At 46.3% G+C, this 17,500-nt stretch overlaps 1 protein-coding gene across 1 annotated transcript in view; it reads left to right on the top strand.

Annotated features, from left to right (window-relative positions):
- Window positions 1-17,500, top strand: part of prex2 (phosphatidylinositol-3,4,5-trisphosphate-dependent Rac exchange factor 2) — a gene marked incomplete at its 5' end in the record, with an annotated part of 133,701 nt that overhangs the window by 77,601 nt on the left and 38,600 nt on the right. The window contains 7 exons of the mRNA XM_080855016.1: window positions 4,148-4,327; window positions 5,198-5,292; window positions 5,964-6,046; window positions 8,275-8,365; window positions 11,686-11,814; window positions 13,143-13,184; window positions 15,000-15,205. Coding sequence (XP_080711142.1) covers window positions 4,148-4,327; window positions 5,198-5,292; window positions 5,964-6,046; window positions 8,275-8,365; window positions 11,686-11,814; window positions 13,143-13,184; window positions 15,000-15,205 — 826 coding nt within the window. The remainder of the gene's footprint in view (window positions 1-4,147; window positions 4,328-5,197; window positions 5,293-5,963; window positions 6,047-8,274; window positions 8,366-11,685; window positions 11,815-13,142; window positions 13,185-14,999; window positions 15,206-17,500) is intronic.

The following is a 17,500-nucleotide window of genomic DNA, read 5'->3' as shown; positions in this document are numbered from 1 at the left end:
TCACTAAAACTATGCACAAAGATTTTTTTTGTTCTGTTTCGTAGAAGCTGATTGAGCAAAGCAAAAATAACTCCATGTATACTACAAGCTGTAGGTGATAAGGTAGCTATTTGTGCAGGATATTTAATTAACTTTTCAGTGGCTGCAGTGGGCCAGAGGGACCTCACACAGCGAGTCCTTCATGGTTTACTGGGACTGAAACAGGCACTGCTATCGTATCTGCTTTTTCCATCAACTACTCATTTTTTCTGGTTATGACTGTGGCACCTGTAAGAGCGTATTTGTTACTGAGTACACATGTGCGTGTGTGACTGTGTTATGTGTGTGAGGCGGGGGCGAGGGGGGGGGGGGGGCATCTGTGCTTGTGCATGTGTGAGAGTGTGTGCGTGTGTGTGTGTGTGTATGTGTGTGTAAAAATTGGGCTTCCTGGTTTGCCATTCTATTTTTCAGTCCCGTTGATGGCTTCATTGTCTGGAGCACGTTAGCACACGTCAGGAAATGGGACACTCGTAGGTCAGCACAGGTTTCAGACAGGAAGAGTCCAGAATGAAAGACGCTTAAAAACGCAGACCAGGAGAGAGCAGCCCCAGCTCCCTATAAAAGTCACACACAGGCAGAACAATTTATGAATCAGGAAGGCTGTCATTAACACAGCATTGTTTGCAGTGGAAGCAGTCTTTTCAAATCAGTTACGGTGAATGAGGACGGAGAGGTATGTCTTCCTTTGGAGCTCTCTGTCTGTTTTAAGATACATAGTAACTCTCAGCTGCTGAGGATGCTCATCTGCATTTGAAGGTCGGACACCAATTAAATCAAAATCCGGTGCTGCCACCACAGCAGAAGACAATTGGTCGTCCTCCAGAGAGAAAGAGAGAGAGAGTGAAAGACAAAGAGAGAGAGAGAGAGAATATGAAATAGATGGAAAGGGAGATAGAAGGGATGAAATGACAGAAGGGGAGATATGGAGAGGTGGAGATGGAAGGAGACAGAATTGGTGCTTCAGATAGAGATAAAAGGGAAACCAAGAGAGAAAGAAAAGAAAGAGAAGGTGAGCACAAGACCATGTGTCAGTCCATGTCAACTGCAATTACTTTCGCACCGGGCCCCCTGTTCTTGGATGTGCTGGGACGCCCCCTTAATCTGGGTTGTGAGTAATGGCCTTCCTCTAAGCCCTGGGAAGGGACGTGTTGATGGGCGGGTCAGTCCTGTACGTTGATGTTCTGACACAGATGCCGTATATGTAGCCATTAGTCGCTGGCCAGGAGTACAGCAGCTTATTTACTCTTACCTCACGTGGTCTGTTTTCACACCCACACGCACAATTATATCCTCATGCACAAACACACATACTATGTGCACGCACAGACACACACACACACACACACTCACACGCATTTGCACACACACGTACACACACACGCACATGCATTGATCACACGCACAAACACAAAAACACACACACACAGACAAACACAATCACATTTGCACACACTTGCGTCTTCACAGACATACACCAACACACACACACACACACACACACACACACACACACACACACACACACACACACACATTTGAGGCTGCTGCAGTGGACTGAAAAGATTATTGATCCCACCCCCTCTCACCTCCCCGAGCTTGTCAAAGGAACAGCGGAGGCCCAGCCAAATGAGGCCCTCGGAAACCAGACTGGGCCCTTTTGACAAAGCTCCACTCACCCTTCTATGTCTCTCTCTTTCTTTATGCCTTCCTCTCTCCTTCACTGTGTCCCCCCCCCTTTCTCTGACAACCTCTCTCTCCTTTCCCCCCCCCCCTCTCTGGCTTCCTCTCTGTCTCGTCCTTAAATCAAGACTGTGAGGAAGTGGCCAGCAGGGTTTCACTGATCCTGCTTCTCGTTTGGCTAAAGCGTCAGTCTGATGAATGAGACGTGTCACAGACAGGAGTCAGTGTTCACGCCCCACGTTGTGTCCCGCTTGCACCCCCCCACCCCCAAAATGCTCTGTTTCTGTGAAGAACACTGGGATCTGCTCCTACCAGGAAAATGGACACAGATACCAAAATGGTAGCACGAACATGTCAATAAGTAGACACAGAGGACAAAGTAAGGAGGGACTGTGTGTCGTCAACCCATCCAATCGCCCCCACCCCCCATGGCCTTGTGCTCAGCATCTGTGAAGTGCACTGGTATCCTTCTCCACTAGGGAAACGGACACACGAACACCAACTGAACTCCAAAACAGCGACACAAACATGTCCATGAGAAGACTCACTTTGACAAAGGGGAATAAGTGTTTCTTGGCAGCACATCCAGAAAGTGTTTTAAAAAGCTGGGCCTCTTTGAACTCTGTGTTCTGAGCAGAGACATCTGAGCAAGCTGGGTGAACATCTGCCTGACATACCGGATGGTGACATGCGGTTCCTCGCTCTGCTTTCGCTCGAGCTCTGTGAGGGCAGAAGCCAAGGCTTCCCCTCGCGAGTCAGTTATAATTACTCGCTTCGTAGTGGTTCACTTCATCAAGCTCTCGCCACTTCATGTTGGCTTGCTCTTCAGATCTGAACGAAATTGTTATGAACAACATCATGGTTCTGTTTCTGTGCAACAGATTAGATTTTAATTTCCTTTCCGCATTTGAGATACTAAAAACGTCTACCAAGCAAAAAAACGTCTCAGTAACAGTCATTCCATCTGCATTTCGGATAGTTGAAATGACCCACATATTTCGAGGATGCTTTTGATTTGCCTGACCAAAAAGCCCTTTGAAGTGAAGTGGCAGGAGCCAGACAGCGGGGCCTACAGGACGACAGGACGGCTCCTTCAGATCCAAATCATTGTTATTCCCCCTCTCTGCTTTCCCTCCTTTCAAGCCCTGTGCCTCCCAGGCCCCCAAGCTGCGTGCACTTCCTTATTAAGGCTCAGCCAATGGCAGGGCGAGGACCGGCTCTCCATGGCGATGGAATGTCACTCTGGCTTGGAGGGGCCATTGTTCTAGAACCTGGAAGGCCCAGTGACAGATAGACAGACCAGCTGAGCCTGTGCAGGGCTTTTAATGTGAAGCCCCCCTCTCCCTGCTCTGGAAGGATGTGGTCTATTCACTGCCTGTTTGAAATGATAAAAAGGGTCCTCATAATTTATCATCCCAATATGTGCAAGAGAGAGTGATTTTGAGAAAAAAAGATATAGAGAGGGAGGGAGGGAGAATAAGAGAGAGAGAGAGAGAGAGAGAGAGACAGAGAGACAGAGAGAGAGAGAGAGAGAGGCAGATTATATTGTTTGTTTCGCCAAGGATTTACGTGCATTTTTCTACACTGCCTCTCGTGCTAAAGCAGTTGTTGCACAACGGAAAAAGTGTTCTGTCAACGGTGGAATTAGAGACAGAGGGTCAAACAGACTTGATGTGTTAAGTGTGTGTTTGTACCCTAAATGATTGAGAAGAGAAAGAAAGAGAAAGAAAGAGCGAGAGAGAAAGAGAGAGAGAGAGAGAGCGAGAGAGAGAGAGAGAGACAGATGGGGGCAGAACAAGACAGATTGCTGTGAGAGACTAGGCATGGCGTTTGGAAATGTGGCTCTAAACATCCCCATGTGTCGCTCACGACTGTGAAAACAGAGGTGTGTATCCATCACCTCTCCTTCTCTCCCCCAGACCTTCCGCCTGGCGAAAGGAACCGCTCTCTGTACCGCCTGTGCGTGTTGACACAGCTGCCTCAGTGTGTTTTGAAGTTATTAATATGTTGAGGACCTCTGAACTCCTGAAGTTGTTGTGCGGAAGCCAAAAGCAAACAGGTTCTGGTTTTGTTTGGCTCTGACTTTCCTCCTGGCTCGCTCCGGCCGAACATCTTGATGACATTACCACTCTGTGGCCAATCATCCCACAATGTGTTTGCCGTGGAGTATAAACTTTATGGGCCGTGTTTGAGATGATGTTAGGATTGGAGAGCGTAGGCCGCTCGTTTGCGCCATTCATCATTTGAGCGGAGGTTGCTTATGTCCTTTGCTGTGTCTTAACGGACAGATGTTGTGTTTAGGCTGACGTTTGTATCACGACTAAACTGTGTCCGCGTCTCTGTCTCTCTTTCTCCACCTATCTATCTGTCTGTCTGTCTATCTATCTATCTGTTTGTTTTTCCGTCTTTCTTTCATTCTGTTCCTCAGCCTCCTCTCCTCCATCACGAACCCTACGACCTCTGAAGTGAAGCCGTCGGAGAGCTACATTTCGGCAGAGAACGAAGGGGAGAGGGGTGAGCGCAATGGGAAGAAAGTGTGTTTCAACGTGACGGGGGACGAACAGGAGGATTCTGGCCATGACACCATCAGCAACAGAGACTCTTACAGGTGGTGCCTCACACACAAGATCATTTTAATGAATCATTTTGTTTTTCCTTCCGTAGGATATCAAACACATGGTATTTACAAACAGTCACGAGGAGTTTCACTAATGATTTATATAAAACCGTAAAAAAAAAGAAAATATTAGAAAAGAAGAAAGTTGTTTTCCAGCAACTTTTTTGGGTGGGGGAAACAGATGTAATATATATATATATATATCAGCCTAAACACAACATCTGTTTTGTAATTAATTTCCCTGCAGATACTTTCATTCAAAGAAATATGTATGGTACAAGGGTATAATATATATATATATATTAAATATATATATTATACCCTTGTACCATACATATTTCTTTGAATGAAAGTATCTGCAGGGAAATTAATTACAAATGTAAAATGTGCAACGTTTGCCCATAGCATCTACAAGCTCATGGTCATCCACTTAACAGAAACCAGCAGCCTTGTAGCCTTGCTGCACTGTGTGGCATGACATCAGAGGACGCCTGGCTGCCTTCACCAGGCTGCTGTCAACAACAGCAACTCCAATCTCCACAGCCTCCTCTGGAAGCTTTCCAGAACCCTCCGCATGAATGGGATCTTTGCACTGTACCGAGATGCATTATGGGAAAACATATTCCAAATGACAGTCCAAAATGAGACAAATGTTCCTTTTCAGTGTAGCCAGGCAAAGCACTGTAATTAACCCATACATGGGCTACTAATCTTCATTATAATTCTTTCTCCCTCTAAGACAAGATGGATTACTTTTGTGAATAGTTGTAATACATACATATATCTGTTTAGTACATCTACAAACATAGTACATACTTGTTAACCATGCTCTTTACACGTGCTGTTTGTGTGTCATTGCAGTGACTGTAACAGCAACAGGAACTCGATCGCGTCCTTCACCAGCATATGCAGTAGCCATTGCAGCTCGTATGTGCACAGTGACGAGATGGACTCAGGTAACAGCACACACGCGTAGAGGACGGGGCCATTCAGCCAGTGATAGAGGGCTTTGGTGTCCACATCGTCAGCCTGGGGTTTAAACTGGTCTTTAACTGCTCTGCTCCTCCCTGCTTTGCTTTCCTCCTTCAGCCTCTCTGAATCACAGTCCTGCCAAAATGTATACTCAATGCTTAATCGATGGCTATTACATGCTAATTGCAAGGCATAGCCTAGCACACTTAAACTTACAAGAGGAGAGAGTCTGGGAGCACGGCTCTCTCTGTGTCTCCAACACTAGCTGTTTTGGTTACACTGTAATTGGATGGCACCCTATAGACTATCTACCTAATCTATGCTCAGATTAAAACAAAGTATGTGTTGAAACTTAAGTTTGGTTAAGGTTAGGGTTAGGGGCTGGGTTTCTTTAAGGTGATGTTCAGTGAACAATTAAAAGGACTGAACTTGAACATGTGAAGTCTGTGAAGCTGTGAAGTCTCACTAGGCGGACTATGCATATAAAGTGGCACTGCTGTTCCTTGCTTTCTGAGTGGAATGATTGGTATCAGAGCTCTCTGAAGTGCATTAGTCACCCATGAAGGGAGTGGCTGCAGGTGTGCTGTGCTGCTAGTGCTGCTGTAGGCTGGTGGTCATCTCTGTGTTTGTGTGTGTGTGTGTGTGTTTGCCGCAGGGGACGAGATGCCAGCTAGTGTGTGGATCTCCCATGATAAGCAGAAGAAACTCCACGGATTCCTGGAGCATCTGTTCAGCCAGGTGTGTGCTTACGGGGTTTCTTGTTGGAGGGTAAAAAAGTTACACGTGTACACAGACACACACACATACACATGCACACACATACTATACACGCATACACACTCACAAACACATGTACATATACACACATACACACACACACATACAAATACGCAAATAGTTCATATCTACAGACACGTCTACACATACATACATATACACGCACAAACACACACACAAACCCACATACAAATATGCAAATAGTTATCATATCTACAGATGCATGTACACATATACACATATGCATGCAAATACACATACACACACAGAGGCATGCATGCAAGTGTGTGAGAGTGTGCACATATCCACCCACAAAACATCAACGCTCTGTTTTGTTGATTTCCAATACTGAAAATAGGCCTAAATCATATTCCTGTGGCAGTCTCAATATACTGGTTGTGGGTTTAGAGAAGGGCCCTGTCCTACTGATGTATGACCACTTTCCATTTTACCTCTGACCTTTCACCTCTGTGTCATTTAACATGATACATGGCACTCAGAGGTCCACTCAGGTCTGTACCAAAGCAAACCCTCCAGCAGGGCTAAACCTGCCGCTGCTGACGCCCTGGGAGAACCAGAGGGGGATGTATGTATGTCCGCGTCCTCCTACAGGACTCTAGGGCATGGGGGGGCTGAAGAAACCGTGACCTCTGGTTAATATGGTCAAGGGTTTTTGCAACATACATACAGTATAGCAATTGATACAGTAAACGCTACAGTTGCAATATATACAGTATAAATATAGAGTACAATATAGTATCGACAGAGTTTAGCCCTTGTTTGATTTACACAGGACCCTAGGGCATGTGGGGTAAAGGATGTGAGCTCGGATCAATACTGCAAGGGAGACAGGCAGTAAAGCCCTTGAGTAAGTGTAGAACACAAATGCAGTACAGTGTAGATGCAGTCTAGCTCTGGTTACATTGTGGATACACCATTAGGTACCATGCAACACAATTGTCATCAGTGTGTACCAACAGTCTGATATCCACTCCTGACTCCCGTTTTATGTAGTTACAAATGATTGAAGTGCTGATCATAAATACGGTCATAAATGATATTTAGTATGAAGTGTGGCCAGTTTGATATTAGAGGCTACAGAATCAAAAGGCCGTCCCACAGGAGGAAGCACATGCTGATATATACATGGCTTTGTATCTTATTATCTTGTGTCATAGTTTAATTGTTTTCCCACCATCCCCACCCTTCCATGCACTGTACATTACATATATTATATAATTATGGGCGATTGGTGGTGCAGTGGTTAGGTGCAGTGGTCGCTGCCATTTAAGCGGTTCAACGGTGCTCAACCCACTGCAGGAGGCCTTTGTAAGTCACTTTGGATGAAAGTGTCTGCTAAACACCAGACCTATACCTTTCCAATGCCCGTAATACGGTGGTGTCTCAATCATTAAGCTTACAGCTCATAATATCAGTAATAGTATAGTCAGTTTAGTAGACACCTTTACCCAGGGGTCCTTGCAGCACAAAGGCGGCATACAGGCGCTCTTTAGCGGTGCCTCCCCGAAGTCACCCCTCGGGGTTTGTTTTCCTAGTGCCACATTCCTGACGGCCAGTAAACTGGATGAGAAACATGCAGGACATGCCGCCGCAGCGCACGGCTTCTCTGGAGGTTTCCTGCTGTTTTGTTTAAGGGCCGGCCAGCTTCCTCCAGCTTTGTTTACATGTGTCTGTGTGTGTGTGTGTGTGTGTGTGTGTGTGTGTGTGTGTGTGCGTGTGTGTGTGTGTGTGTGTGTGTGTGTGTGTGTGCATGCATGGGTGTGTGTGTGTGTACGTCTGGAGCCAGAAGCCTCCAGTTGAGTGAAAGCTCTAGTTAATTTAGCTCGACCCCTCTGACAGTTTAACAAATCAAATGCAAAGTGTTTGTGTCTTAAGGACTGATGCTCCCTATCCGCCTACGCCTGGATCACATGGCTCTAGTCTGCTCAAAGGGGACTGTTTCTTTCTCCTTTGTTCACTTGATTTTGCTGGATGTTAGATTTGACCTACTTGATGACTATCACAACCTGTCACATTGACTATTTAATTATGATTATAAAATTAACAATAGTATTCCACATCTTGAAGGTTTATATTTAGCCTCTCTTGTTGAGGTACAATATGATTTAGGGAGAGCTGTACAATTGCATGCATTTCTCATTCATGTCGTGTCTCTCTCTAACTTACAGGTCGAGTCAATAACCAGCTTGCTGAAAGGAGCTGTTGTTGCCAAGGCCTTTGAGCAGACAAAATGCTTCACCCCCAACAGAGGGCTACAAGGTAATGATTTGCCACACAATACAATCTGAGACATAGACCCTGGTAATTATGGACAATAGAATGTATCATTAAGATTGAGCTTAAGGGAAATCTTGAAGAAAAGAAGCCCCAAAAGTTATTGTTTGTGTATGTGTGTTTATATGTGTGTGTGTGTGTGTGTATGTGTGTGTGTGTGTGTGTGTGTGTGTGTGTGTGTGTGTGTGTGTGTGTGTGTGTGTGTGTGTGTGTGTGTGTGTGTGTGTGTGTGTGTGTGTGTGTGTGTGTGTGCGTGTGTGTTTGTACATGTGTACGTGTGTGTTCGTGTCTTTGTGTGTTTGTCTGTGTGTGTGCATGTCTTTGTGTGTGAGTGAGGTCTTGCCCTGAATTGGCACAGATCTGATCCACATCCATTGCATAGTTCTCTGCAATCTTATCTGTCAAGAGACAAATATCAGCATCCCGATCTCAGTGAATGCCATGAGCAGAGTGTGTGGAGACAGTGTGTTTGGGCGAGTGTGTGGCTGAGTTGGCTGCTCACGCTGCTTCTTCACAGCGAGCCTCAGAGCATGGAGATAACACTGGCCAGCCTCCAGACTCCGGGCTCTGAGCTCCAGCGCCTTCCTCTACGCAAGAGCCCAGAAGAGGAAGTGCGAAGGGGCAAAAAGAAAAAAGAAAAGAGAAACACTGCAGCCTGACGAGCCCTTAGTTTCCTGTCTGGGGAGAGACAGAGGGATGGATAGAAGGAGGGATGGATAGAGGGATGAAGGGAGAGAGAGAGTGAGAGATAGAGAGAAGGAGAGCTGGGGCAGGGCGGACAAGAGGAAGTGGTCTCCCTCCAGCTGTGCATAGGGCCCAGAGCAGCAGGGAGCTCTTCCTGTCGTCTGGCCTTTGCTAGGAGCCGCACCTATCAGATGGAGGGGGGGGGGAGAGAGGGAGCGAGCGAGAGGGTGGGGTGAAGAGCCACAGATAATTGGCCTGAAATCACTCCAAATGGCCATCCACGGGGTGAGAAGGCCAAGGCGAAAAGACAAATTTGAAAAAACTTGGATCCTACGTTATACTATGTACCCTGAGTTACTACACACTTAATAGTTAACTCATTCATCTGCAAAGTACAGTAATTATGTAATGAACATTGGAAGAGGGTGTAAGTGTCTTATGGTTCAAAAGATCAAATCCTTAACTGCTTCATTCATGTGCATTATACACTTCTGAGTGTGGAGTCTACATGTTATGGCCTTGATGCTTTAAGTCTAGCAGGTCAGATTCAAGTCTCTCTGTCAACAACAATGCTCCAGAGTCTATCTCAGTACCTCGTGTTTGCGGTCCGAATCTAACCTTGCCAACAGACTGTCGTGTGAGGACATTGGAGGTAAACGTCTGATAAAAATGATCGGCGTAGGAAACATTTAGAACAAACATTTCCAGGTCCGAGTCCAACGTTTCCTCCGAGGCCGCGTGGGAGCGCGGAGCCGATCTCACTGACTCAGCTCGCCATTTGGAGATTACAACGTTGACCTAAAAGGCAAAGTTTCGCACCGTGCTCTCAGTTCAAGGTAACCCCTGGGCCCGGCTAGAGAGGAGCCATTGTTCTTTCGAGCGTTCAAAGATAGGAGGCCGGTCCGGACTCTAAGCGCTAAGTGAGCCTCAGATGGTGACTCGGAGCTCCCGAGGCCAGCCTGTGTGGTCCGAGCTCCGTTCCTTTCCTCGCTTTTCTCACCCCCTCCCCGAAACTTGACTCGGCAGAGTGTGCAGGCTCAGCGCTCGCACGTCAACTTTATTAGATTTGCTGCCACGGGAAGATGGTGCAGATTACAGTTTTATCCGCCCCGTGTTGCGCTAGCTTAATCCCCGCACCAAACACACAGCTCAAGACTTGCATGTGCTGCTTCAAAGTCCCCTCTGCGTCCCTTTTTTGAGGTTTCTCCATGCCCCCCCCCCCCCCCCCCCCCCCGCCTTTGAAATGTGCGGAGGGGGTGTTATGTAACCAGCTGCTGAGAGAGTCAGTCAGGGTGGATTAAAACTCAACCTTGCAGCAAAGCAAAGTGTTGATGCTCCACAGACAATTAAATAGGCAGAGCATTTTCCTCATCCCTTATCGCTAAATAACCTCACTAAATAAGAGAGTTCCTATCTCTCAAAAGCATGCGCCTCTTTTTATTGGCAGGACTGTTTGGAACCCCCCCCCCAACCCCCAACCCCCCTACGCTCCAGAAATAAATTCATAGGAGACTCAGAATTGTGCACCACACCAGAAAGAGTACATTACTGACACCTGGTTAAGCTGTAGCTCATTTTTTTCTGATTGGTCACCTCTGTGTGAGCAGAATAATAAATGTTTGAAAAATATCCTGAGAACGTTCTTGTACTAAGCCATAAGATCATGGGTAGGAATATCGTGGAGTGGTAATTAAATTAGACATCAGAAGCCTCACAGCACACTGTACAGGAACCAGATGGATATGTTGTGTATGTAAATGTGTGCATGCTTGCTGTTTGAGTATGTGTGTGTGTGTGTGTGTGTGTGCGTGTGCATGTGAGTGTGTGTGTGTGTGTATTTGTATGTTTGTTTGTGTGAAAGAGCTTATTCTGTGTGGGTCCACACCCTGGCACTTTGCAAACGCAGCAGGTATAACTGTTGAAACCTCGCATTGTCTGCGCCATCTGCCACCTGCTCGCACACACACGCACACTAAGACACACAAACACACACACACACACACACACACACACACACACACACATATACACACTCACACATACACACACGTACACATACACACACACATGGGCATGCCATCTAGTGGCACCACATGGCATTGTACCATCTCCTCTGTAGCAGGCCCTCACCTGTTCTGCTTGGCCTTATAATGGGGGCGCACATCACACACCATCAGCTGTTTCCTCTGCAGGATGGGTGTCTTCCACAAGTGTGCATTTACCCATCCTTACCCATGCCCTTCATATTATGAAGGTTGGCCTTGATATACCAAAGGTTTCTTGGAGAGCAGTTGACTCTGGAATTGATCTGGCACAGACCTGGCAAATATACTGCCAAACTCAGGCCTGAATGGTACCAGAACCAACTGTCTGTCTGGGTCTGCTCCAGCAGAACGACTGAAGCAAGGGAAACGGTGGGGGCGGTGGATGTGGATGATGTGGAATGTCTGTTTCCTGAGGAGGACATTCTGTTCCTTCCTGATTGGTCTGTCTATTCAGGACTGCTCTTGAGTAACGGCTGCCCTAGTAGCTGTTGCCTGGCTTCTGTTAATGTTCTCTCTCTCTCTCTCTCTCTCTCCCTTTCCCTCTCTCCCTCTCTTTTTTGGCGCGGCGTTGGCCAGAGTTCCACCAGGAAATGGAGCCCCGGGTGAACTGCACCAAGCGGCTGCGGCAGCATGTCAAGCAGGACCCCTGGAACCTGCCCAGCAGCGTCCAGGCCCTCACGCAGACCATTGCCAAGTTTGTCGAAGGTCAGTCTCAAGCCAAAATAACCAAACCACACCACATGGTCACATGCCAAAGGATAGGGAAGTGTGTGCATGTGTGTGTGTGTGTGTGTGTGCTCACTGGGTGTGTCGCGCCAAAAAACATTAAATCACAGTGGAAGTGGACAGGTGAAAATGAGGCTGTAAATCTAGGGGGATTGGTCATTGGCAAGAGAGATCAAGTGATCTTTCTTTTTGGTGGTCGGAGATGGAATAGGTCAGATTCACAATATATGGGCCATTGGGGACATCACAAGCTTCCCAGCAAACTGTAAAAGGACCTGATGAGTGTGTGTGTGTGTGTGTGTGTGGGTGTGGTGGTGTGTGTTTGCATAAATACACTTTTAAGTTTTCTTTATGCATGCAATGAACTAGTTGTTTAGTGGTACTGTTTCTTTTGGCTCAAGATGTTTTCAAGTGGCAGATCCAACTTTACGTATGGGAACGTACACCTCTGTTAGAGTAAACCCTGAAACAAATCCCACAACTGTTTCCTCAAGCCCGGGCTTAGGTTTGTGTGTTTGTAAGGGGTCTTTGTTGCCTGAATAGTTTTCCTCAACAGTCTGTTAGAGAACTCTCAGAAGAGTCTCAGAAGAAGGTTTTCATGAGAATACACACTGATTAAAGGAAGGGGGAAAGGGTATAGGGGAGAATCTTAGTTGGTGTGTGTATAGACTAAAGAACACACACACACACACACACACACACACACAATAACATAAGTCACATAAAACTCCTGGGAAAGCGAACGCCGTGTGGTGAACTCAAGCAAAAACAAGCAGAGGAATATTACACATGTGTGTTTGCAGTGTTTCTCTGAGTGTGTGTCTCAGGGTCCCCCCCCCCCCCCCCCCCCCCCCCCCCGCCTCATGTGCTTGGCTTTCCTAGTGAAGCCCTAAATCTGCCGCCTGGGTCCCCATATGCCTGTGGAAAACGGCAAAATAGAATAGATTTTTTGAGTTTGTTTACCTTTCTCCACTCACATGATGTGGTAATGCTGTAGAAGTCTGCCATGATGGTGCTGAAGGTGCAATCTGTCCAAGTGTGTTGAGAGAGAGTGAGTGAGAGAGAGAGAGTAAGAGAGAAAGTGTGAGTGAGAGAGAGAGAGAGAATGAGAGAGAGTGAATGAGAGAGAGAGAAAGAGAGAGAGAGAGTGAAGGAGAGAGAGAGCGAGTAGGAGAGAGAGAAAGAGAGAGAGAGAAAAAGATAGTAAGAGCAAAGAGTGAGTAAAAGAGAGCGAGAGAGAGAGAGAGTTAGATTGTGCTGGCTGAATGTCTGTGTTTGTGTTGATTTGGTTCCTTTTGTGGTTTCAGAGGTGAAGACTCGGTTGCTGTTGGTCCTGCTGCAGTACACAGGTCTGTTAAACTTGGCATCACAACACCTCTGTGCCCAACACTCTCAAGTGCTTATGTACTGACAGACAGACAGGTACAAAGACATACATATATCGATAGACAGACAGACAGACATGCATACATACATTGATACACACAATCAGATGGACACAGATAAATGGGCAGATAGATTGAAGAATAGATTAATTGGCTGATCAAAAAAATAGATAGATACATAGATAGATAATTGATAGATTTATTGGTTGATTCATATTGAACAATTGATTGACAGACAATTTATCCGGAGGAATTCATTTCATTCATACATTTAGTTAGGTTAAATATACAAAAATATCAAGGCATGTCAGACTAGAGTCTAACGGGCCTTGGAATCCCAAGAGTTAAACCTGGAGCAAAATACTGAAACCCTTCACTTCAGCTGACTTACAGCCTTCTAACTGAGCTGCATGTAGCATGCCAAAGACATAGGAAATAAATGATTGACTGTGAATGAGGCCTCATGTGCTTTAATTGCACGGCATGGCAATAACCGCTGTCAAAAAAGTAGTTCCAGGATCCTTCAAGGAAAATGACCTCAGAGAGCAGCATCCTCCACTGCCTGTGTAATGTCCTGAAGAAAAGCATAATGTCGTAAAAAAAAACCTCCACATCTCAAGGTTACGGCAGGGGAGTCCTAATTGTATTTAGCTGTGGAAAAAAGCACAGACCTTGATTATGGCACATTATAAATTCCAGAGGGGTTTGTGAACCCGTTTCTGAAAACGAGCAGATTGCTTAACACATTTGCAGTTCATTTTTCATACAGTGATGGCAGCCCATTATTTTTCCTGGATCAGGGCACCTGTAGTGTGGAGTTGTGGGAGTGCTTCATACTGGGCGGGCTTAAGTTCTGAGAACCAGACTCTGAGAACCAGAAGCAGAGTTATTTTGGAGTTTCAGTCCCAAGCGAAGCTGCAGAGATGGAGATTACAAACTTTTAAACCCTTTGAACTTGTTTATGCAGTTTTTATCTCCTTCTCTCACTAACTCCTCTCATCCTCCTTTTCCATACGTCCTTATCCTCTCTTTTTTCTACTCATTCCCTGTTTTCTCTTTCTCTACCTTTTCTTCTGCTTACTCCCCTTTTCTCCCCATCCCTCTCTGTACACCCTCTCCCCTCATTCGTGTCCGCCCCCACCATCTCTATAAACACACTCTTTTCTTTTTTCTGTTTATCCATTTTCCCCCATCCCACGTTGCCTCTCCCCCTCTCTCTCTCCATTTCAAAGTCACCTATCACCTCTCCATTACTTGTCATCTTTTTCCTGTCCTCACTGTCCTTCTGTCCCTCACCTTCGTTCCATCTGATCATCTCTCTTCCTCCCCCTCCCATATTCTCTTACTCTCTCCTTTAATCACTGTCTGTGATTAATCACTGTCTATCTCTCTCTGTCTGTCCCAAACCTCTCTTTCTCTCTGCCTTGTTCCCCATCTTTCCCTTCACATGCATCCTCCTATTCCTCTTCATCACCGATCATCCCCCCCCCCTCCCCCCTCTGAAATTGAAGTGAGGATAATTTGAGGATAAAAAGTTCTGAGCGCCAGACTCTGAGAACATATGTATATGTGTGTGTGTGTGTGTGTGTGTGTGTGTGTGTGTATCCTATGTATAAATATATGTATACACTAAATGTAGTCCAGTGGAAAGATGTGTGGGGCTACATGTGTCTGTGAGTGTGTATATATGTGTGTGTGTGCGTGTTTTAAAGTGCCTCACTTCTTTCTCTCTCCCTCTCTCTCCCCCCTCTCCTCCTCCTCCTCCTCTTCCTCCTCCAGACTCAGAGGCCCAGTTGCGGAGGGACATGGTGTTCAGTCAGAGTCTGGTGGCCTCTGTCTGCTCCTTCTCTGAGCACTTGCTGGCTGTCCTCAACCAGGCCCTGAGCAGCGAGAGCGAGGCCCAGGAGGCCAGTCGCCGTTGGCTGGACCAGATCGCCACCGCCGGCCTGCTCTTCCACTTCCAGTCCCTGCTCTCCCCAAACCTGGTGAGTCACCCTAACGGCACATTAACATGTTCTAGAACGCTAAAGTCACGCCAACGGCACATTAACATGTTCTAGAACGCTAAAGTCACACCAATGGCACATTAACATGTTCTAGCCACGCTAAAGTCACGCCAACGGCACATTAACATGTTCTAGCCACGCTAAAGTCACGCCAACGGGACATTAACATGTTCTAGCCACGCTAAAGTCACGCCAACGGCACATTTACATGTACATAGTGAGTCACACTAACGGCACATTAGCATGTTCTTTCCTTTATGTCCCCTAGAGCTCTGACTCCATCTTTCATTCTCCTCAGGTTCTCACTCAAACTCACCCTTAGTCCATATCTGTCTTTTCTCTCTCTCTCTCTGCTCTCTCTCTCTCCCTCTCTCTCTCATTTCTCCTTTCTTTCTCCATTCCTCTGTCACCCACTCTGTCTCCCTGCCTCTGTTTCTCTTTGTCTTCCCCTCTCTACCTCTCTGTCTCTCTGCCCCATCCCCTTCTCTCTCTCTCTTTCTTTCTCTCTATCTCACACACGCCCATGTACAGACACACACACACACACACACACACACACACTCACACACACACACACACACACTATCCTCCCTCCTCTCTGTGCACCATACCTGACTCAGCAGGCATGACTGAGCAGAAAGCACTGTTGAGTTTCCCCCTCCTGTGTCAAGAAACCACACTAACCTCATCTCATCTCAGCTTCACTCCTCTCCTCTCCTCTCCTCTTCTCCCCTCTCCACTCCTCTCATCCCCTTTTCTCTTCTCCCCTCTCCACTCTCTCATCCCCTATCCTCTTCTCCCCTCTTCTCCCCTCCCCTCACCTCCCCTCCTGTCTCCTCCCCTCTCCTCTCCTCTCCTATCCTCTCATCTCCTCTCCTAATTATGTGATTACACAAGCATTCATACATTGTTCCTCTTTAGTGTTATTATGTGATTGAGCAGGCAATCACATATTGTTCATCTTTTAAGTATTACTATTATTCTTAATAATAAGCAGAGCAACTCATTTCATGCACGAGTGTCTCAAACAGATGCTCTGGTGCCCATAGCTTTTATAGTGAATGATGTGTATAATATATAAGTCCCTAAACAGGCTAGGTGGTTCGATAGCTTATCAGCACTGCAACTCAAAAAGCCTGCCTATGACAGTTAGGCACAAGTTTTTTTTCTCTCTAAAGTGATGCACAGCCTGCACATTCAGAGGTATCTTTTTTTTGGTTCTGCTCTGTTGGTGCAGCATATCATGAAACTGTATGAGAGGAATAAGGAATACAAAGTGTGAGAATATAACTACTGTAAGAGCAAGCCAAGTACTAGTTAGAGGAGATAGCATAAGAGGAAAGATAAGGAGAGGTAGAGGAAAGAAGAGGAAGAGAGAGGAAGTGCATGTAAGGAAAGGAGGTGTGAAAGGAGCTGGGTCTTCAAGAGCTTCTTACAGGTTGAGTGGTACGCCCCTGCTCTGGTAGTGCTAGGCAGCTCGTTCAACCAACTACAAATGAGAATAGTCTAGATTGCTGTACTTGCACCGACGGCAGTGCTAAACGATGCTCATTAGACGAACCCAACATCCGGGGGGTAACATGTTGCCGCCAGCAATATCAGACCGACGCAACTCTTTCAATGTAAGCTACCATGGTTGTCACTTGATCGGATAGCTTTACGTAGGTAATTTCACTACCGAGGTACCACAAATGAAAAGAGTCTTGATTGCCATCTCTTGTTGTGCTGTCATCCACGTAATTGCGTAGGATACGACTGCTGCCGGGGTGCAATCAGTTTCTCATTTTCTTGTGGAAAAGCATCTCTAGTTGTTGCGCCCACTGCTTCATTTATTAACGGAAAAAAAATATTCCCAAATTCCCATGAGGTGGCTGTGGATGAAAACGGGACCCAAACAGTGGGCTGCCTTTGAACAAGAATGGCTTTGTGGTATGGAGAAGAGTGCTTTGTTGCTGGGTTTCTAATGAGGGGGGAGAGGGGGGCTGTGTCCTCCCCAACTGTAATCTCTGCATAATGGGACAGGAGCACAGAGCAATTAAACTAGCTGAGGCCTGACAACACAGGAGCCACATCTCTACATCACAATTAAACACAGCACAATACAACACAACACAGGTGCTCACTGCTCAGAGTACTACATCATAATTTAACGCAACACATCCTAGTGCAACACATCACAACGCAACACAATGCTATGTGACACGACACAACATGACACAACAGGACATAATACAATACAGAACAACATGACACAGCACGTCACAACACAACGCT

The sequence above is a fragment of the Sprattus sprattus genome, assembly GCF_963457725.1.
Source record: "Sprattus sprattus genome assembly, chromosome: 17".
Taxonomy (NCBI): domain Eukaryota; kingdom Metazoa; phylum Chordata; class Actinopteri; order Clupeiformes; family Clupeidae; genus Sprattus; species Sprattus sprattus.
The sequence above is the reverse complement of the archived record's forward strand: the minus strand, read 5'-3'. Positions and strand labels throughout refer to the sequence as shown.